The following is a 23,273-nucleotide window of genomic DNA, read 5'->3' as shown; positions in this document are numbered from 1 at the left end:
TTCATATCAATGTAATAAATGTAAAGTTTCTTGTAGTCCGAAACATTTACATTTCAACAGATCTTTACATTCACTGTGTATTAAACTAGGATTATTGTATAAATATTTATCATCATGAGCATCGGACAGATACTTTGTGAAAAAATAGTCATGCGAACTGCATTAGTACTATGAACTGATCATTTGAATTTTACGTGCACCAGTTTATAATTACTAATCAGACTAGATTAGTTCAGACTGATCTTTTTAGCATTTAAAATCAGATTATTCGTAGCGAGTATGTTTAAGGGCTTAGTGGGTAGATGGCGTTGCTTCCCAATGTCCTTTTCTGTAACTCAAATCAACCAAGGTTTTTTGTAAGTATTTACCTAACTGTCATATGACAGCATTGATCTATGTCTATCCTGTAACTCAGTGCCACAAAGTCCAACACAGACTGTGCATACATTCATTTGTAGTAAACAAGAACTTATTAACTGCAAATGAAGTGTTATTTTGTAATTCTAGAAAGTTGCTACATTGTTAAGCTTGCGATTAAATCTGACCACTCAAGAATCAAGATTTTATTATTTTAAAACTGTACAATATGCATTGCTTTTAAAATACTTATTATGTATAATTTACAGATATACATACAATCACTTCAAAGTAAAAAATACAAAATAAAAATTACTATCTTTTATGGAATAATAAAATTAATTAAATAATTAACAACGTAATGCAACATTTACAAATTATGACATATTCAAATTTTTTAGAGATAAAACAACTTTAAAAATGAAAGTGTTAAAACTTATATTACTAAACAGGAAGTATTTAAGTTAAAATTGATCACAACTAAAATCTAAATTTTTCTTTTGTCAAACAGCTATTAATGTGAATACTTAATTTTTTAGTTACTTATTTAACCCAAGCTCTTCGTGCAAGTTTACTTGAAAAAGTTATTTATTTCTATTAATGTGAATTTCTTGTTTTTTTGATTAAGTTGTGAGGTTAAAGTCAGTTAATTATAAGTTTGTATTTAAACGTATATTTCTCTGAAAGTTTAGAGTATTCATTTAAATTGTTCTATTACTTTTATGAATACATGATAAAAAATATTATTACAAAGGTACAGGATGTTTTCAATTAGATGTGACAATTCTTTAAAATATTGGCAAAGAACAACGTCTCTCATTGTTGGTACTCACTTTAATTTTTCAAATCTTTATTCATATAGGATAGTTTATTGAATCTACTGTTCCCAGTAACATTGCAAAATTCCATTTTATTTGGGTAGACAATTGTGTTTTGTAAAAAAATGCATAGTACAATATATTGAGCATTTCAATTTTATAACAACAAAATTTAAAAGCGTTACGAAGTAAAAAATTACAAACATCTACACGTTACAACATAAATATGGTTTACAAACATTTTGTACAAAATAGGCATATTCCTGATTTAACAATTTATTTTTTAAATAAATAACATATTTGCCCAGAAATTTTAACTGTTTTTAAATTTTTTCAAAAGTGATAATAGTTCATTGGAGTAAATAAAACCATTTACATATTTTCAGTATTAATTTATACATTTACTACTAAAAAAAGTTTACTATGTTTTTATAACCTACTTTAGCATGCATTTTTTAATTTCAAAAATTCTGTTCTATGCTAAAAGTATTTTCAATAATTAATTACTAGTGCACTCGAAAGATGCATCGGGTGTCGGTCAGCACTAAGGACTCCAGATTTATCTTGTTGAACAGTACAGGATAAGTTGCGGGTGATTGACATGCTCCGCCCACTCGCCAGTCAAAATGAAGACACAAGGGCCAATGTACCTTGTCACAGCCTTGAGGCTGATAACCATTTTCTAATGTCATTCTTGATAACGTGACAATATGTCATAGATTCAAGTACTTTTAAGTTGCTTATATAAACTAAAATTATTTACATTTTATGTAAAGTTTTACAGACAAAGTCAACTATCATTAAATATGCCTACTCAATCGAAGATCTTTTTAATCTAAGCAAACCAATTCATAGTGACAATAAAATCTTAGTAATTGTTCTCACTAGAAAATTAACATATATACAATGTCAATCAAAAACAACTAAAAATTTCAATTAAATTCATTTTAAATTAATTTCATACAATATTAAACAATTTTATCTTAAATTAACACAGATTTAGGAAACATTACTTGTCTAATATCACAGACTTAGAAAAATTGAAAGTGTTTTTAAGATTCTATTTTTTAGACTTTGCATTAACTTTAAAATTATAATTAAATTAGCTTTCCTGGAATTTATAAAATAATTATTTCTGAAAAACTATTTTGTATTTTATATTATCATGTTGAAACCCAATAATGGTAGATACTGATAAATTAATTGTTTTCTTTCAGGTTAGTATTAAATTTTATTAGTTTTGTGAAACAGTTTTATGAACTAAAATTTCAAAATTATTCTTTACTAAGTATTGCTACATAGATATAAAATTACAAGTCATAATTTGAATACTCATGAAACAACAATTAACAGATTCTTGTTTAACTCGAAAACATGATTTTTAATAATTCCTAAAGCTTTTTTTATAGACCAATATCTTGATTTGAGCACTCGGAATAAATTTTCTCAGTCAACCATACTTCAATGATAGTGAAAAATGCAAATTATACGCTGATTTGATACAACGATGTCCAATGAGTTGAACAGTATGTACCTGTATGTATTAGCATAATAGGTTTGTACAAAACTTCTAGACAGTTCTGAAAGTTTAATAGCAAAATAATTAACAGTATGTTGCCATGTTTAACTATTGGGTTCACGCAGATAACAACCCCATAAACCTTAAACAAAATTCATTAAATAATTTAGTATTTTGTTTAGCCAAGTAATTTGTTAAATTTAAGTTTCTTACTATGTTCCCACTTGAAACATTGCTTTGACTGATTTTAAGCTAATATTAAATGAAGTATTACAGATAAGCATTTGTGAGCCAGTTTTACAGATTTTATAAAAGTATAGTTCTCTACAAAATTTTTCAGAATTACAAGGTACGGCAGATAAAAATCTTCACTATGAGTTCAATTATTATAATAACACAAAAGACCTCACAATCAGAGCAGCTTGCTGAGCCACTCCAACCTTTGCTCTGTTGAAATCACTGGAGATTTGTCTGGCCACCCATTGCGACACTGCAACACATGAGCTTTAAAGCTGCCTTGTCACAGAACCTCAAAATTATAAGATCGAGCGGATAAGAAACCGTGACAATTCTGATAAATGTACTTTATGTTTTATCTTAAATAAACTAAACTAATACGTTTAAAAATTTATAACAATTCAAATTATTCAATCTCAGATAATCACCACTTTTGACAATGAATTAAACTCATCAATTTTCAGATGTATTAACATTTCTTCTAACATTATTTAAAATTTTGCAGAACAAATTTTCATATTGGCATTTCAAGTGCATTGTAAACAGATTTTTGTTTTAATGGTTTTTTTTTTTAAAGAGGCAAATGTTTTAAGCTATAATCTACATTTTGGTTCATATTAAACAACATTGTCGGAAAATTCTTACTAAAAAGTATGGGAAAAAAAGTGAAATGAACGTTAATAGCAGATTAACCTTGCTGCTCTCTAATCATACAAATGTACACAGACTTTGGAAACATTTACATGCATGTAAGAAAAATCACTAATAAATCAATGCAGCTTGAATAAAAGAAAGTCAATGGTTTAAATTAGATATATAATCCTATAGATATTTTATTAGTTTAAAACCAGTTAAAATGAATTGACTTTTTGGATCAAAATCAACTTAATTACTATATTTACAATTTCAAAACACCCAAAGTCATTACTTTAATCAAAATAATGATTTTAAACTAAGGATTATTAAATCTAGATAAAATAAATTACTCAACAAATGCTTCAAATAACAAAAATAACAAAAATGTGATTATAATAACAATTCAAGAATGAAAACGTGTAGTGATAAAACTATTCACTTTCACAGGCAAAGTATTCATTCCAAATCTAAAAGTGCTTTATTTCTTTTAACCATTCGGGATTCACAGACTTAAACTTCATATTATTAACTCAAGCTCTTTGGACAAATTTATTTAGCTCTATTATTTCATAATCAGTGGTGAATTGTTCTTAGTTTTTCTAATTCTAATGGTTAAGTAGTTACTATCAGTTTTTAATTTTCTAGTACATTTCCTTGATTTGTTTCATATTAAGTTTTCATTTTACTTAAATCTATTGAGATCAATAAATATATAACAACAATGTACTAATCCGTAAAGTTTTAATATTCAGGAAAACCAGTCAACCTTTGGTACTCACTTTTGATTATTCATCTTAAAAAGAGCATGCATCTGCATTTAAGTGAAGCTTTATTAATCTCCTGTTAAAAAACAACAACACATTCAAAGTGTGTGAAAAAAAGCATTGTAAGAATACTGACCATTCTAATTACTGACCAGAACTATAAGTTACAGAAGTTAAAAAATATACAATCTTCACTTATTTTTTAAGAATATTTTGTTCACATTTGTGCAAAAAATCAAACTTCATAAAACTATCTATATAAATACACATGCAGTACATTTAAACTTGTTTTAACTATTTTCTTAAATATCTAATAACATTGTACTAAGACAAAATCTCTTTCAGTTGTTATATTTAATTATACATAAACAGTAGTTGAATGACTCTTAGCAGAGCATTTTTAACAATTGCTCTTGTTTCGTATAAAAGATTTTTATACATAATTCTATGTAAAAATGTAGTACACGTGTGCAAAAGCATTTAATTGGCATTTAAAAATCATTGACACTAAAGTCCAAAAGATGGGCCAAGACACCTGAATACCAATATTTATCTTCATTGATAGGTAGATGTAACTTAAACAACATTCTGTTCTAATTAGATATATGATAAGATTCGTTGTCTTCTTAAATACAAAAGTGCAGTATCCAAATCAAAAGTATAAATTACTAATTCATAACCTTGGAATTTAAAATATTACAATAAAGGATTGCAGACTGTAAGATTATTTTACACAGAACTTCAAATGATCCATTAACAATCAGATTATAAACATATACAGTGTTACATTACAGGCATGTAGCATGACACAAAATGTTCATTACACTAAAATTAATGTTAAACTATCATTACCATTGCTCCTTTAATTATAATAGAATTTACCATGATGAAAAGAGTTTTTATGGGTTTTGACTAGTGCTGTTGGATCTAACATGTTCTCTATATATCGTGACGTTATTTTACGAGTTGATGAGCATTGAACATTTTCTAACATCAATATAAATATACAGAGGATGTTAACATGATTCTTTTTCAAAAATATGGAAGAAAACTCCTGCAGATCTTCACATTGGATCAAAGCTCAGTTTGCATATAAACTTTTAATGCGTCTACATTTTACCCAGTAAATCTTAACACTTATGCATATGAAAAAAAATGCATAACAGGCTTTGTGATGTCCTTTACTAGGCCAAAAATTGCTTACAAAAGAAATGCAACTTAGCAACTTATTTGCAAGTACATTAAATTGCACAGGAATAATGGTTTACTGTTTCCTATTAAAAAACCAAGCAGATATTTATTTAGTATATTCATTTACATTTTTTTATTTAACACTATATCAAAATATTTGTAAAAATGTTTTAATTACAATAAAATGTTCATAACATGAAACATTAAAATATTGTTTCCTGGCAATTTAATAACTCAGAAAATGCTTTAAAAAGCAACTGCCATTATATTGTCATGCTTTTTAATTTGTTATGACATTAGATAGAATCATTCCTTGAACAACATTGTTTCCTACAGCTAAGATATTGAATGATAAAAGATTCAGGTTCAATTCCTGTAATACCCATAACGAGTCATGTTATCCAAGATCAAGGAGTTTGTGAAATACCAATCGAAAAGTCCTTGACAGAATCAATCAGTGTTGCAGACTGTAGCACAGCTTTATTTTGTGTCAAAAACTTAAGATGATGTCATTAACGACAGATTCAACTGCCAATACAGTGTTTACAACCAGGCATGAAACCAAAACTGTTCAATTACACAAAAGATAATTTAATGAGACATAATCATAACAGTTGCTCCTTAATACAATGGGCTCGAAGTTTTAAACCAATGATGGGTACCCAAGATATGGCGGCTGTAGTCTAGATGGATCTAACTTGTCTCCCTTCTTATATATAGGAATTATTTTTACCAGCTTGAGAGCATTTGAATAAACACCTTGTTCTATAATACATCTTTATTATATCTATATACTAGAGGATACTATAATAACAAAAATGATTTTTTAAACCAAAAAATTTAAAACCCATAAAAATCTTCCACTCATGGATGAACTAAGTTTAGATAATATCACAGTTTTAATGTCCTGTTTTACAATTTTTCTCCATGTATAAATTTTTCTCATTAAAAACACTTATCAAGAAAATTATTTAATAGTTTGTAAAGCCTCCACCATTATGTTTAGTAATATTCTTAATTGAAGCTCATCTGACACACACCACAAAATAGTCATTAAAACTTTTGAGAGTTTTATATTAGATTGCTTGACTCAGGGTCAAACTCCTCCAAATTAGTTTTTATAATACTCCCATGTAGCTTTACACTTATTTGTGTGAATTTTTTAATGAAAATTTATTCATTTGCAGTTTTTTTAGCTTTGGTTTAGCTTGCTTTTGTTAATCTATATATTTTTCTTAGCATGGATTATAATCTTTTTTGTATGTAGCTTTTATTTTTCTACATTTACAACAGTTCTTTAAACTTATCATATATAACCATTAAAATATCTCTCATTTGCTTTAGTTTTCTGGAGTAAAACCAGTTTATGTTTTTTTTCCCCCAGATTATGGTTGATTTTCTTTTTACAAGTTTAGGTAGGACAATGCAAATTAAATGTGATCTGTTTAAATATTCTATAAAAATAAAGGTGAATGCATCATCGTAATATTTGAGAATTCTGTTAAATATTTTCCAATCAGTTTAAAAATAATTCCCATCCTTAAAAAATTATTAACATTAATCCTAGTTCCTTAGGTTTCTAACAGGTACTAAAAGTAAACATTTTCATTCTTGACAACCACTATTGTTCAAATAAATTTATTTGCCAAAATTCCAGCATGGGTCCCTGATAAGTTTTGGTTGATAATATAATACAATCCCTGTTCTCCACTCTCATGGTTTAGTGATTACATTATCCAGACACGCACATCTATTTTTATCCATCCCTTTGATGTTTTACTCTGCTTTTTTTTTTCTCCCCACCCCCTTTTTGCTTCTTTACTTTTGCGGGTAGTCGGAATGTGAATTGAAACAAAATAAATTAAATTAAATAAATCATGAGACCTCAATAAATTTTGAAAACTTTCGGCTTGCTGAGTATTTTTATTGATATCAATATTAAAACATCGCCACAGATAATATTAGTTTTACCCTTATGTTTATTTTTCGCAAATTTTAATAAAATGTTCAAGTTTGGATAAAGAAAAAAAACATATCATCTGAGTCAGGAGTACGATAGATGCTAGCAATAACATTTAACTATTATTAAATCACAGCTGCAGTAATTTCAAATACTTATTTCAATACAAAAACTATTTACATTGAAACTTTTAAATTCTATACTATCCCTTTGCACAAATATAACAAGAACCCCCCTCTAGTTAGGGCAAAGACATCTACAATAAATGTCGGCTATTTTGTAAACCAGTTTCCGGAACATAATAATAAACTATTCATCTTAGGTGCAACCAATGTTCCATTTAAGGTTATGACATCACAATTTAAAACTTATCTAATATTAGTTCTAAGGGTAATAATTTTACTTCGTCAAGGACTGAATGTTGAAGTAAGCGCTGAATATAAATTGACAGTAGCGCTGGCAGTGGCATATAAGGCAAAAAACTATTTACATTCCTGGTCCCCACAATACCCGACCTTCTATTTTCATAGAATACATATACATAGAGATTAACATGAATAACTCTTTTGTAAAACTAAACAGACCTGCAAGTTAGTGCCACCTACCAGAGATAAGCACTGCCACTCGCTTCCTGGCACTGACACAGATTGAGTGACATGGGAAACTGACATGAGTGGCAGCATGGGTGTCTCGAACAATTCTCCAAACTTCTTCACTATCACCTGAGGCCTCAATCTGCGAATAGCAAAACAAAACCAAACATGATTTGCAGATTGCTAAAACCACGAACAGTAATGACAAAACGAAGGATTAATTCCCATGTCAAATCAACCAATGAAAAATTAATTTTTGGAATCTTGGTTGAAATTTTTTTATAGGAAGTTTTTTAACCCTACCCAGACCTAGTTTAAATGCTTAAAATTTTGTACATTTTTCTGTCCTTCATACCTTCAAAGGGAACATATTGTCGGGGGAACAAAAAATTTTTTTTTTTTTTTTTAATTCAAAATGTATGAAACAAAGAGCCATGAGAATATATAAAAGTTAAAGAGCATTTCAAATAGGAAACAAGAATACCATAACAATTTAAAGCACTTGATGAGCTCTTAAAAAGTATTTAAAGTCTGTCATATACTTAAAAAAATATTAAGACATCGGCCAGTAAAAAACTTTTCTTATCCTAAACAATCTCCTATTAATTTACACTATTTTATTAACATTAAAGTTCAATAAAATGGTAAATATTGCATTGGTGTGAACTAAAGGTTTCCAATGTATAACTGAATTAATTTGATATCTCACCTAAAATAATAGTGTTTTTGTGTTGTAATGAAAATGATGAAATTATTTATGCGAATATTATTACACATTTCAAATGAACAGAACAATAAAACCAATATTGCTAAAACTTAAAACAGGTTTATTAAAAAACCACTCTGTGCAGTTGATTCCCAAAACTTCACTTTCAATAAGTTACTTAAATTGGGACTGTTTTTATTCACCAATACATTTCTTATGGAGACTTCTTTAACTTCAAAGGCCAGTGGGGCAGAGCCTGGGTAATTTTTGTCATGTCTGGTACTTTTCCCACCGTCCTTGGCACTCCAACCTCAAAATATATGTTTTCGTCACATCCTGAGAAATTTTTCTGGAGAATGATTCCGCTTGCGGAATTAAATATATCTATATAATTATATATATCTATATAATTATATATATCTATATAATTATATATATGTATATATATATATATGTATATCATATATATATATATATATATAAGGGGTCTTAATTTAAGATAAATTTATTTTTCGTCTACTTATTCACACACGTCATGTCATGGCCCATCAGCTGCTGATCTACTGTATTTATTTATAATGCTTGTATTTCTTGTTTGAGTTCTTACCTATTTTTTTGTCACAATTTATGTAAATATTGATACAAGTGTATTTATCTGAAGAAGTGTACCTAGATACACGAAATTTTATAAATGTTTCAAACCAATATACCGTGGTTTATTTGTTAGAAGAGATAATGTTTCTATATATATATATATATATATATATATATATATATATATATATATATATATATATACATTACTGTAAGTGTTGGTTTTACTGTCTGTAACAATTATTACTATTCGATACAATACTTACCTTCAATTTCTTTTCTTGACATTGCGATAACTAAAGCGTTTGGTATCCCACAGCGAATCATCATCCACATATATATATATATATAGATTACTGTAAGTGTTGGTTTTACTGTCTGTAACAATTATTACTATTCAATACAATACTTACCTTCATTTCTTTTCTTGACATTGCCGATAACTAAAGGGTTTGGTATCCCACAGCGAACATCCTCCACACATATATATATATATATATATATATATATATATATAATATATATGATTACTGTAAGTGTTGGTTTTACTGTCTGTAACAATTATTACTATTCAACTACAATACTTACCTTCATTTCTTTTCTTGAAATTGCCGATAACTTAAAGCGTTTGGTATCCCACAGCGAACATCATCCACATATATATATATATAGATTACTGTAAGTGTTGGTTTTACTGTCTGTAACAATTATTACTATTCAATACAATACTTACCTTCATTTCTTTTCTTGACATTGCCGATAACTAAAGCGTTTGGTATCCCACGGCGAACATCCTCCACATATTTCTGGGCGACAATCAGCACGAGTCCAATTCCACAGTTGAATGTGCGCAGCAGTTCCTTCTTGCCCACTCCACCTAATGGCAGGTATATCAGAGCTATTGTAAAAATACTCCCCTAAATATTTTTACCCTACTGAATTTAGAACAAAAAGCGAATATTCCATCTTTGAATTTAAGTTTACAATAGCCTTCCCATAGGATCTATGTGAGGAAAGTAGGATGACTGTGTCTATAAAAGAAATTTTATTATTTTGTTTTCTACACAACGTAGAACGTAAACTAAGAGGAAGGTGAACTGGATCTAAACTCAACATTCCCACTGATTAAACCCTTCCCACCCATAGCTGCGTTGAGTGAGAGTATGTCTAACGAATGTTGAAAGAGTTGTTGCTAGAAAGGCATGGTACCACAAAACTCATGCTGTGACATATTTGAAAACATTTTAGCACATCTAAGGAAACATTATAGCATTGAAAAAAATTGATGAGTGCCAACAATGAATTAAACAATAACAAGAGATTATAGTATAAAAGGAAAAAGAAACCTACTTCGAAAAACATCTACAGATATTCTTTTTGAAAGTTGTTGAGAATTTGTACAAAAGTGACCCAGAAAATGAGATACTTGGATTGTTTGGGCTGCAGCATACATTATTAAAGAAAACATTTACAAAAGATGGCATACCGAATCGACAGACTTTATTACTGAGATATGTGGTTTAATCTTCTAATATGCCCTTGAATTACGTCTTCTTATAGCTATATTACAGTCATGATAATAAATAATTTTCAATGTGAACATTGTAATTTTGGTAAAAAAATGTGTAATAAATTTCAATTTATATAGTGTAGATAGATCCGCAAAATCCACAAAATCTCTTTATATAATTCTTTTGTTAGTATATTTTTTTGTAACAAAGAAAGTACAACTAAACCTTTTTTTTATTTAAGTTCCAGAATTTGGAATACACCTTATAATTTGTGTAACAGATTTAATTTAAATAAATGAAACCACCAATAAGGCATCTAAATATGTGAAAGTTCAATCCTTGAGTGTCTTGATCGTTTTTGTGAAAAATTAATCTAATACAAAAACAATTATTTGGAGAGACCAAACACTTATTCCTAGAAATGTAAAAATGAGCAAGCCAAGTAACCTGCAACTGCGAGCCAACCGAAGGACGGGTGGTAAAGGCCAGTGAGATGCGGTCCAGACGCACAGAGACATCTGAGGGCAGTACACGAGGGATATTCTCCACTAAACCTCCACCGGTGATGTGGGGCGATGGCCTTCAACCTTGTCTATAAACGGCATCACATTCCTTCACGTATATCTTGGTTGGTGTCAGCAACTCCTCCCCTGCAATCATTATCAGTTAATTCATGATAGTCTGGGTATCAGATAGATTACCTTACAGAGTGCTCACTAAAACTTCTAACCACTAAATCAGAAAGCTAGCTTATAAACATTAGTTACTGCAGTTACATCAATAAAAATAATGTCAGAATTGCATATGTTATAGAGCCTAAAATCAATAACTCTTTTCTGAGTTTATTCCCTTTGGGAGAAGCTGAGTGTAGAAAATACAAAGGTGTATATTTTGCAATATACAAATACATTGCTGTCTTGGTTCCAATGTCTACAACTTTTCATAGTATGATTATTAATTTGGGAGTCTAAAAGTTTTTACAGCAAAATAGAAAAAAATGCTGTGCTAGTAAAGGAGGAAAATTGTAGGTTTTCTGGCTGTAAAAAGTGGTAATACAGAAATTAGAGATTGCATTTGAAAAAAGCGTTTCTTTTCATTTAAAATGGTTTACTCTTTGTTTGAAGGTTATTTTTGACGATGGAAGGATTGTGAAGGAAACAGGATTTTTTTGTGAAGGCAAATGTCCGGAAAAATCCAGTTTCCTTCAAAATGGTTTAATTCTAATATTTTTATATCAAATTAAATATTAAAAAGTTACAAGAATGATGTTAAAACAGCAAATTTCTCTTAAAAAATGAAAAAAATTTCAAACCTTAATTAAAACTTTTTTACTTTCTTTTATACTAACAGCATGCTTTATTTAATAAAAATTGATAATTTTGACTTGTTTTTACACACCATTCTAAAATTCTTTGGACTTTTACAAGATTAGGCATTCTTTTCTTCTTTTCCTAAACCTATAAAAATATATAAAATATGCCCGAGAACAAAACTGTATTTCTGTATTCTGTTGCTTTTGACAGATAAAATAACTTATTATGACAATATAAATACACTACTTTTAGTGTAATATGAAGTTAGTAAATAACAAATACCACGTAACGTACCAAGAGTCCTTGTCACTAAAAGGAGACGGGCTATCGTAGGAGAGGCCATGCAGGTCCATGACTCGGCGGACCAAACTGAACCCATTGCTATGTAGACCAGAGGAGGGCACTCCGATCACCACATCTCCGGCGCTAATCTCCGACACTCGGGGTAATAAGTGTTTTCGCTCCACAGCTCCCACCACAAATCCTGCCACATCAAAGTCTCCATCCTTGTACAATCCCGGCATTTCTGCTGTTTCTCCACCTGCATCGCAAACCAACTCACATATACTGACAACCTTCGACACTTGAGACAATAACTAATATCACTCCACAACCTCCATCATGAATCCTGCCACATCAAAGTCTCCATCCTTGTACAATCCCGGCATCTCTGCTGTTTCTCCACCTGCATCGCAACCAACTCACATATATTGGCAAATTTATAATAAACTATACCAATAAAGAATCAAGAATTACATATTAAGTTGTCTATTTGCTATGTTTTATCAAATTATGAAAGAAATATATTATGTATAAAATGCTACCAAAGGAAAGGTTTTCATAAAAGTGGGAAATGATTAAATGAAACTCCATTAACCCATTAAAATCTGCATAAATCTACATCTGATATTATGAATTTCCAGTTGGTGTAATTATAATAAACATGCATAACTATTTCATTCATAATTAATTATATGTACAAGGTATGTCCACAAAGTAAATTCTGTTTCTATTTCCACGATAATGGATCATGGAAATTTCCACAAATTACATGATCACTAATTGAAGCCGTTACTGAAGAACTGAAATTTCAAAAACTGTATACCCAAATTTCACATTGGATACCCAAAATTCCTACTGAACAGCAACAGAAAACAACAGTTGGGCAGTGCACTTCACTTTTTGAAACGCTACGATGAAGACTTTGATGGTTTTATTTCTGTGATATGTCACTGACTGGAAATGAAAACTTGAGTATCTTATGACACCCCCGACACTAAACAGCAATCGATGGAATGGAGACACACTTCTACCCCAGCAAAGATTAAGCCTAAGCAAATCTTGACACCTCGAAAAATCATGGTACACAAGTGCACAAAAAAAATGTTGGGAGGAAAAGGCATTTTGCTGACTGATTTTTTACCATGAGGCTAAACAATCAATGCAGATGTTTACTGCGACACCCGTAAGAGATCGCGCTGCTATACAGAACAAGTGCTGAGGATTACTGTCAAAAGGTGTTGTCTTTTTCCACGATAATGCCTGACATCACACTGCTAATGTGACAAAAAGTTTGTATAGAAATTTGGCTGGGACATTCTTGACCATCCTCCAACCTGGGACCTCACTCATAGCGACTTTCATCTCTTCCTACATCTGAAATCTTGGTGTTTAAAACTTGGTTGATAATGAAAAGATGAAAGAACATGTTACCACATGGTTGAAAACATAGGCGGCAACCTTCTATGAAGAAGGCATTCAAACACATGCCTACAAAATTCCGGAATTTGTGTACAAAAGTAATTACTCTATCTAAATGTGAGTTGTAAATGTTTGTACAATAAACATTTTTTTCTGTATCTATACACTTTTTTAATAAAACCAAACGAAACTTACTTTGTGTACATACCTCGTAATTCCCTGAGGAGGATAAATTTAAATACCAAATACAAGGGGTTTTATATACAACTGGGTATACATTTATGTTTTAAAACACTCAAACAGCAGTTTAGATCTTCCAAAACTGATTTTAATCTACATACAGAGACTCAATAAATCCGACATGAAACACAAATAATATAATCTAAACCAACTTTATAGTGAATAAGAATAAGAATAAGAATTTTATTCTGCCAGAAAATATTCCACACAAATACATTGGCACGTCAATACAATGTTACAACTTTTGTAATACAATGAATATTCTAAAAGTCTTGTTTTGTCCACACTGTTGAGATGTACTCTTCCACTGAATAGAATGATCTTTTACATAGAAAATAATTTAGTTTAGCTTTAAATTCCATATCACTTAGCATCCTTATATCTAATGGTAACTTATTGTATAGTCTAATAGCCATCATCATTGGGCTTTTGTCGGTTTTAGCTAGTCTAGTTTGAGGTAAGTTGATATTGTTACGACTTCTTGTTTCATAATTGTGAACATTTTTTCCTTAGGTTTACTTTTTCTAAATTAGCTCGGAGGTAAAGTAGGCATTGTTGTATATATAAAGAAAATAATGTCAAAATTTCTAAAAACGTTTAAAAAGTTCTCTGCAACTATGATATTTATTGACTCCTGCCAATATTCTGACAACTTTTTTTTGGATGATGAAATACTTCATTTGCATAAGGAGAAGAGCCCCAAACAATCAAACCATAATTTAAGTGACAGTGAAAAAGTCCGAAATAAGATTGTATAAGAGCTTTCTCCTCAAGTTCACCACATAAACGTTTAATTGCAAAAACACTTTTACTTAGTTTACTTTTAACCCCTACAATTTGCTGATACCAATTTAAATTAGGATCAAAAGTCAAACCTAAAAATTTTGGAAATATATCTTTTTGTGTCTCATTAGGATCTTCTCTGAGGCTAAATATTACAGTAGTTGTCTTATCATTATTTAGAATCCAAGTTGTTGGCAGTGAGCCAGTTCTCTACAAGATTAATATTCAATTTGTAGTCTTCTAAGAGTTTGTTATAATCTTTATTTGTAGTTACTATAGTGGTATCATCAGCGTATAAAACAATATTTGCAGGTACATTTACACTCAAATCATTCACTACAATTAAAAACAGCAAAGGCCCCAAAACAGAGCCCTGTGGGACTCCACAGGTTATTGGTTTACACAGAGATATATCTTTTTCTACTACTACATATTGAGATCTATTCTTTAAGTAAGAGCTAAGTACATCTAAAGCTATCCCTTTAATATTATAATGTTCTAGTTTTTTAATCAAAATTTTATGAGACACTCGGTCAAAAGCTTTGCTAAGGTCACAGAAAGTTATAGCAGCAAAGTCTTTCTTTTCATAACAGTCTAGAACCATATCAACCAAAGAAATAACAGCTTGAGCTGTTGATAACCCTTTTCGGAATCCAAATTGTTCTCTACAAAGCAGATGTTCCATTTCCAAAAATTGTAATAACTGTTTACATATGACTAATTCCATGACCTTAGACAAAACCGGCACAATAGCAACTGGCCTGTAATTTCCTATTTCATTCCTTTTACCTTTTTTAAAAATAGGATGAACTTTGGTGATTTTTAAAACATCAGGAAATATTCCTAAATTTAAACAATTATTAATTAAAACAGTCAATGGTGTTACAAAATAAGTTATTGTTTGTTTAACTAAACAATTAGTCATACCAAAATGATCCATGCTATTTTTAGGAGCTAATTGTTTTATTATATCTAAAATATCACAGTCTGTTATACCTCTAAAAATAAAACAGCTTGTATCATGAGGCACAATTTTCTGACTTAAATAATACTTAAAACTATAATTATTTTGGTTCACATTTACATATTCCTTGGCAACATTTATAAAAAATTCATTAAAAATCATCAGGCTTAAAATAATTATTTACACTTTCCTTTGTTTTACACTTTTTATTTCTATTTACAATACTCCACAATGCCCTTGTTTTATTTTTGGCATTATTTATTAAACTAGTATTTGCATGCTTTTTTGCCTCTTTAATTTTACTTCTGTACATGTTTTTCAAGGTATTATATTCATTTTTGTACCATGCAATATTCGTTTCTTTTGAAAAATGGTAGAGAATATCTAATCTATCTTTGATTCTTTGAAGCTCAGAATTGTACCAGTGACACTTCCTATCTATTTTTTTATTTTTTGTTCTATTTTTCACAATAGTTACAAAGCATATATCAAAGTAATACTTTAGGATATGTACAAATGTACTAAAGCCAACATTAACATCGTCTGCCATAAGTACTTCCTTCCAATTTTCTTTCAATAAATAATATTTAAATTCTCTAATGCCTGCTTCAGTTATTTTAGTTACAGTTTTAAAACTCTTATCATAAAAATTACTTTCAAGATCAACCTCAAAAGAATATGTAAAAACTTGTGCAAGGTGATCACTGACATGCTTATTAACTACAATCGTTGTATAATTATTATCAAGAGAAGTAAAAATATTATCCAGGCATCTGAGAACCTCTAGTAGGCTCAAAAACTGTTCCTTTTATTCCATACATACAACAGAGATTTACAAAGTTTACTGCATTTTTATCATTCATGCCCCAGAAAATTCATGTTAAAATCACCACATATAACACATTTGCTTTATTTAAACGATTTATGTAACTTAATACTTTCTCCATGATGTCAAAGAAAAATTTCAATATTACCCTGAGAACTTTTTATACCCATCTGTGGAGATGCTACTGTCTCAGCTATCATATTAGATTAACCATCTCTTACCCTTGTGGTTAAGGTGTTGTCCGTGTCGTGTATGTAACTGTCCTCTCACCGCATTATCCTATCCCACCTCATAGTAGAGGTGGTTGCCTGATCTTTGTAAATGATCAGGTTCAGTCAAGACCATGTGATGTGAATAGTTTTCTGCATAGAATTTCATTTTGAATGTTGTGCAGTTTTTATAGATGAATTGAAAGTTTTTAAGATAATATCTTTATACCACTTCCACAGCAGGCGATTACAATATTTTTTCTTGAAACCCTGGAAAAATTTTGCTTTCTTACACATCTAAGTGGCCAAAACTATACTGTCATAGTCGGTGGGGAACATAAATATTAATTTTTGATGTAAATAACAAATAAAAAATCTGTCAAAGGTATGCTCAACATCCTTCGACAACATAATTTTTATCACTTGAACAACAACTCTACACGAGGTCATAACTGCTTAGATAATGTTTTTGTTAACTGTCATAGAAAATATGTTTTTGTCGTGTAATGTAGTTCCTTTTATTTTCTCAGACCATGATGCAATTTTAATTAATCTGACAAATAAAATTTATGACAAATATCAGGACACTGTAGCTGTTAAATTTGACTCCAACTATAAAACAGTCTCTTTTCCAAAAACTGCAATCAATGAATTAGCCATTAGATTGGCTTCATATGATTGGCTGAGCCTGATCACTCATTGTATTTCAGGTAAATACAATGCAGAGTTAGTATTTGAAGTAATATTTTCTATTTTAGTTAATAATATCAAATTTCTACAAAAAATTAAAATGGTTAAGTTTAGAAAAAATTATGCACAGATAAAAAATAAGTGGTTTCAACAATGAATTATCTTCCATGAGGGATAGACTTTTCTTTTTTAAAGTCACTGAATGGAGATACTACCAGCAATGAGCTTCAGCAACATATTAAGACCTTACAAAGAGAATATAGACAAGCAATAGTAGATGCCAAGATGTTGTACAATTCTGAACTTATAGAGTCCAGTAATAATAAGTGTAAGGCAGCATGGAGAATAATAAATAATAACATAGAAAATGGTAGTTAAAGTAACAAGTGGTATACCTCCTGATGACTTTAATGATTTCTTTATAAATTCCGTGAAAAATATTAAACAAAAAATAAATATGTCAAAACATGCTCCGAGTACTCAAGATCTTGTTCGGAAACATTTAATTCCATCTTTCTCATTTACTTGGAAACATATATCTCCCAATGACATAATAAATGCTGCCAAGCGTCTGAGTAACTCCAATAGCTGTGATAATATATGATATGTCAAATTTTCTTATAAAACAGGTGATAACAACTTTAGCCGAACATTTTTCATACTGTTTGAACCTCTGCCTACTTGAGGGAGTTTTCCCCAAATAAACTTAAAAATAGCTCGTATTTGTCCTTATTTATAAGAAGGGGCCCAAGAACGAGCCAAATAGTTACCGCCCAGTATCTGTTATACCAATACTATCAAAATTATTTGAAATTTTGGTATACGATCAAATTAGCATTTTTTTTGGAAAGTAATGGCTTCTTGAGTATGTCACAATTTGGCTTTAGGTCAGGAAAAAGCACCTTTGATGCAATAGACAGCCTTGTTAAATTTGTGCTAAATGCTTTTGAAAACAAAGACTTTGCTCAGGCCACTCTCTGTGGACTTGAAGCAGGGCGTTTGATTGTGTAAATCACAGTGACATCCTTATGAAATTGAAATATTATGGTTTAAGTGAGAATGTTGTTAGTTTTTTTGAATCATACTTAAGTAATCGTAGACAGAAAGTATTTGCCGAGGGAAGGTGGTCAGGAGAGCTCTTGGTTGAGTATGGAGTTCCTCAGGGCTCTGTTCTCGGACCACTTTTGTTTTTGGTAGCTATCAATGACTTACCTTTTTCAGTCAATTCTAAAACTATATTATATGCAGACGACACACAACCATTTTAAGTAGTGTAGTAATGATCTGAATGAATTGAAACAAATTTTCAATGGAATCCATTCAACAAGCATCATTGTGATTTAACTCCAATGGATTTTTGTTGAATGAAAACAAGACACAGCATATAGTTTTTAGCCTCAGACAGGTAAATTACAATATTTATTCTGATATTGAATTGTTGGATAATGTGAAGTTGTTGGGTGTTTGTGTGGATGATCATTTAACATATGGGGGATCCCACATTGATCACCTATCAGCTAAGCTCTCCAGGATTGTTTACCTCTTAAGACGTCTCAAAGTGTTTGTGTGCACACTGATTACCTCAGAACGGCATATTTTGCTTTCTTTCAATCCAGTGCTCAGATATGGCCCTTATTCTATGGGGAAAACTGCAGGAGGATATCAGAAATTTTTACTATACAAAAAAAAGCCATTAGAATTATTGCACGTTGTCAACCATTAGCTCACTGTAAACCAATTTTTTATTGCAAATAAAATTCAAACAATATGTAACTTATATATATTTGATATTGTGCTCTACATACTCAAGCATCCTGAACCTCTGAAGACATACAGTGACAGACATATGTATAACACCAAGAAATAAAGAAAGTGTATCCATAGAATTTTATAGACTAAACAAAACTATTAATAGTCACACAGTTGTTGCTTTGAAAGTATACAACTGTTTAAGACCACTTATCTTGAAATATAGTTTTAATGAATTTAAACAAAAATTGTATTCCTGGCTTTTTAGTCAATCCATTTTATTCATTGAAAGAATTTTTTGACTGTAGAACTGTTAGTTTCTAGACATAACTTATTTAGTTTTTAATGATTAGATTTTAAATTTTAATGTCATGGTTTTTTTATTTATACAAACTATATTAAAAAAATTTATCAATGTTATATAATTCTGTTGTTGTATATTTCTGAGGCTGTGTTTTACTTGTTGTTGTTATTTGTTATTTGTTTATTTTTTACATACCTGTTTTAATTTGTTATTTATTTATTTATATTTTTAAAATAATTTAAATTGTGGCATGACTGTTTTGGCAACTTCATATTTTGGGTACTGAATTTTCCTTGTCTGGACTTATGCTAATTTTTATATTTTATACATGACTTGTGTCGATGCTTGTGTAAGCTCTATGACAATAAACGAATTCTTATTCTTATTCTTATTCTTATTACTTGCTCTAACCAACGAAACATTGCTGAACTGTTTCACTGAGTTCCTTAAGACGCTTATTGGTTTTTACCACTTCCTTGTTGACGCCAGGACCAATTTGCCAAGTCGTATCTAATAGGTAGGTCTATACTAAAACTACATTAAGTGTCCTTTGTTTCATTAAGAGTTTTATGTAAAATCTCAAGAAAGTTGTCCTGCTTCATTTTTTGCCAACATCATTACTTCCGCAAACAACAAACTAAAGTATCACTTTTACTAAGGTTATCTTCTTTTACATTTATTACTTTAAGTATATCTTCAGTAAGTCCACCAGGTCTTACAAAACCTACTGCTCATGTGTTCCCTGCACTGCATTCAGATGCCATGCTAAATCACGACCATGGCTATCAGCGCAGATGAGTAAATTTCTTTTATCAGTAGATTTAGCAACAGAATGAGCAGTGTTAATTTTTTTCTTCTACTTCGTCAGCCGAATCCTCATCAACACTGTCGTCACCATCCTCAAGTAACTTCATAGTGATTGTTTATATCAACTTCTTCATGCACTATTTGATGTTTCAGAAGGCTATGTGTTTGAATTTTTCCTTTTTTACTTTGGAAAATTCGGTTGTAGAGTGTGTTACTGGGCTTAAATTGTTTTATCCTTCTTGCCTTTTATATATGGCCAGACAGGTTTCTTAATTACTGAATTGAGTTCGTTAATTTTTTTTCTCTAACATTATTATATTTTCCTCTTTTTTTAAGACTAAAGTTTCAAGTTGTCTAGCAGTTTCTTTAAAATAATTAGGTACTTTGCAAACGATAGAATTGGGTAGCTCTTGTTTCTCTATGTAGTGTTTTCACAGGATATTTGGGTGTATATAGTTGTAATTGGGATTATATGCAGATTATCCGGACAACGATCTATATGAGCACCGAATTATTAAAGTTTTAAATTTAGTTCTTTTAATCATAAATATAATAATACATGTTTATAACAAAGTACATTTGTTTGTGGAACATTTTGTACAATCATTTTTATTACTTCTTTCTGTAAATGTTTTTTAACTTTTGTAATTATTCAGTGCTAAGGCTGCTTGTTACAGGCTGATGACAGTCTATTGACAAATTTGCTCAAATGTAAAGATGTGATAAATAAAAAAAAAATATGAACTGTAAATAACTGAATTCTAAATTCAAATTATTGTTCTTCTACCAACTACTGTTTGATTTGCATCCAAAACATGCAAAACACATCAAATTTTTTTAAAACATTTGCTGCAGATATCAATAAGAGGGCTGATTAGTAAATTACAAAATCGCAAAACCATCTTGAGGATTAGGTGTCATCTATCTCCATGTTCAGAAACCTATCATTCACATTGTATATTTTACAAATTAATCAAATTGCAATTTGTCACTGACCTACAAGAGCACACCCCGCTAGGTTGCATGCTTCAGCAACACCGTTGATAAACTCTCCGGCAACATTCACTGCAAGATGGCCGCACGCAAAATAATCAAGGAAGAACAGAGGGGCAGCACCTTGACACAGCACATCATTGACACACATAGCCACCAGATCCTGACCCAGAGAGGAGTACTGTCCACATTCCTGGGCGATCTGTAAGTATGACAAAGAAGTGGCATTTAAAGGAGTAGGTAGACAGTGCAGCACCTTGACCACAGCACATCATTGACACACATAGCCACCAGATCCTGACCCAGAGAGGAGTACTGTCCACATTCCTGGGCGATCTGTAAGTATGACAAGAAGTGGCATTAAAGAGTAGGTAGACAGTGCAGCACCTTGACCACAGCACATCATTGACACACATAGCCACCAGATCCTGACCCAGAGAGGAGTACTGTCCACATTCCTGGGCGATCTGTAAGTGACAAGAAATGTCATTAAATAGTAGGCAGACAGGACTACACTTTGACACATTCCTGGTTTATCTGTAAGGGTGACAGGAAGTGACATTATACAAGGGCTATCCAGAAAGTAGATCATGTGTTGCTCTATAGCCACTAGGGGCGGGACTACCACGGCCATTTTGATGTCACGACATTTCTCCGTTCATTGGCTATCCAGCCGTAATTAGTGAAAGGTTACTGTCACGCCTAGTTGATCTGCAATAGCAGTTTAAAATGTAGTGATGTAATTTAAAATCCTGTGAGATGTGAAGTGTGATTTGGTAATACGGTTTTTTATTGGCTAAGAACAATAGAACAGCACCATTTGAATGCCTCGCTTCTCAAGCTGGGATCAAATTCATTAACAATCTCCCTAAAACACTTAATTTAGAAACAAATCCCAAAAATTTTTAAAACCCAATTAAAACACTACCTAGTGTCTTGTGCTTTTTACTCGGTTGGCGAGTTCATAGAGCACACTTGGGATTGATATTCGCAGTGGTGTTGCAATCCTAGGGGTTGATCCCACGAATTATTAATTTTGTTTCTTTGTATGTGTATGAATGTGTGCCTGTGTGCAACTGTATGGAAAGGTGAGTGAATGGGTTTAGTTTTTAAGATAAATACTGTAAAAAATTGGTATTATTGACTATTGCAATACAATGTAATATATATTGTCAACACAATAAAATATATTCTATTCTAAACCAATTGAGATTTATAGCCAACTCTGTGAAACTTTATGGGAACAATATAATTACTGAAGTTGGAATGCGTTAGTAGTGCATTAGGTTTAAAAATGGCCCAAGGTAATGTGCATGAATGACAAACAAAGTGGTCTGCCAAGCAATGTGACGGATGAAATTGTTCTCCAAGTCGATGAGACAATTAAAGAAGACCGCCAATTCACAATTACAGAACTCTCACTTAGTTTTCCTCAAATTTCAAGGAGTTTAATTACATAGAAGTTACATTACCATAAATTGTGTGCAAGATGGTTACTACAAATCTTAACACAAACTCATAAAAATCAGCATATGGATGCTTCATTGACATTTTTGACACTTATAAAAAATATGGTGACTTGATGCTCAATCGAATCATTAAAGAAGACTTGGGTTAAAACACATGAATTTTGAAACGAAATTACATTCTACAGAGTGGGGGCCATACACTCCCCCAAAAAACCAAGGAAATGCATGCAAACATTGTCACAAACACTTTGAAAAGCAATAGTTTGGCTATTACACTTTTAAATTGGTCCACATTCAAATCTGCCTCTAAAATTTCTAAGTCTGTTACTAGCATGTGTT

The 23,273-nt window shown here is 30.8% G+C and overlaps 1 protein-coding gene across 1 annotated transcript; it reads right to left on the bottom strand.

Moving 5' to 3' along the window:
* Positions 1 to 3,106: 3,106 nt before the first annotated feature.
* Positions 3,107 to 21,932, bottom strand: LOC124374886 (phosphoribosylformylglycinamidine cyclo-ligase-like; the record flags this gene model as incomplete). Its single annotated transcript, XM_046833030.1, has 7 exons — positions 3,107 to 3,184; positions 8,067 to 8,211; positions 10,105 to 10,252; positions 11,334 to 11,473; positions 12,494 to 12,740; positions 21,469 to 21,667; positions 21,768 to 21,932. Coding segments are annotated over 7 exons (1,122 nt in total), but the record flags the coding sequence as incomplete, so codon positions are not given.
* Between the last annotated feature and the right edge of the window lie 1,341 nt (positions 21,933 to 23,273).

Source organism: Homalodisca vitripennis, unplaced genomic scaffold (assembly GCF_021130785.1).
Source record: "Homalodisca vitripennis isolate AUS2020 unplaced genomic scaffold, UT_GWSS_2.1 ScUCBcl_10911;HRSCAF=19977, whole genome shotgun sequence".
Classification (NCBI taxonomy): domain Eukaryota; kingdom Metazoa; phylum Arthropoda; class Insecta; order Hemiptera; family Cicadellidae; genus Homalodisca; species Homalodisca vitripennis.
Note: the sequence above shows the minus strand (reverse complement) of the source record. Positions and strands in the feature narration are given on the sequence as shown.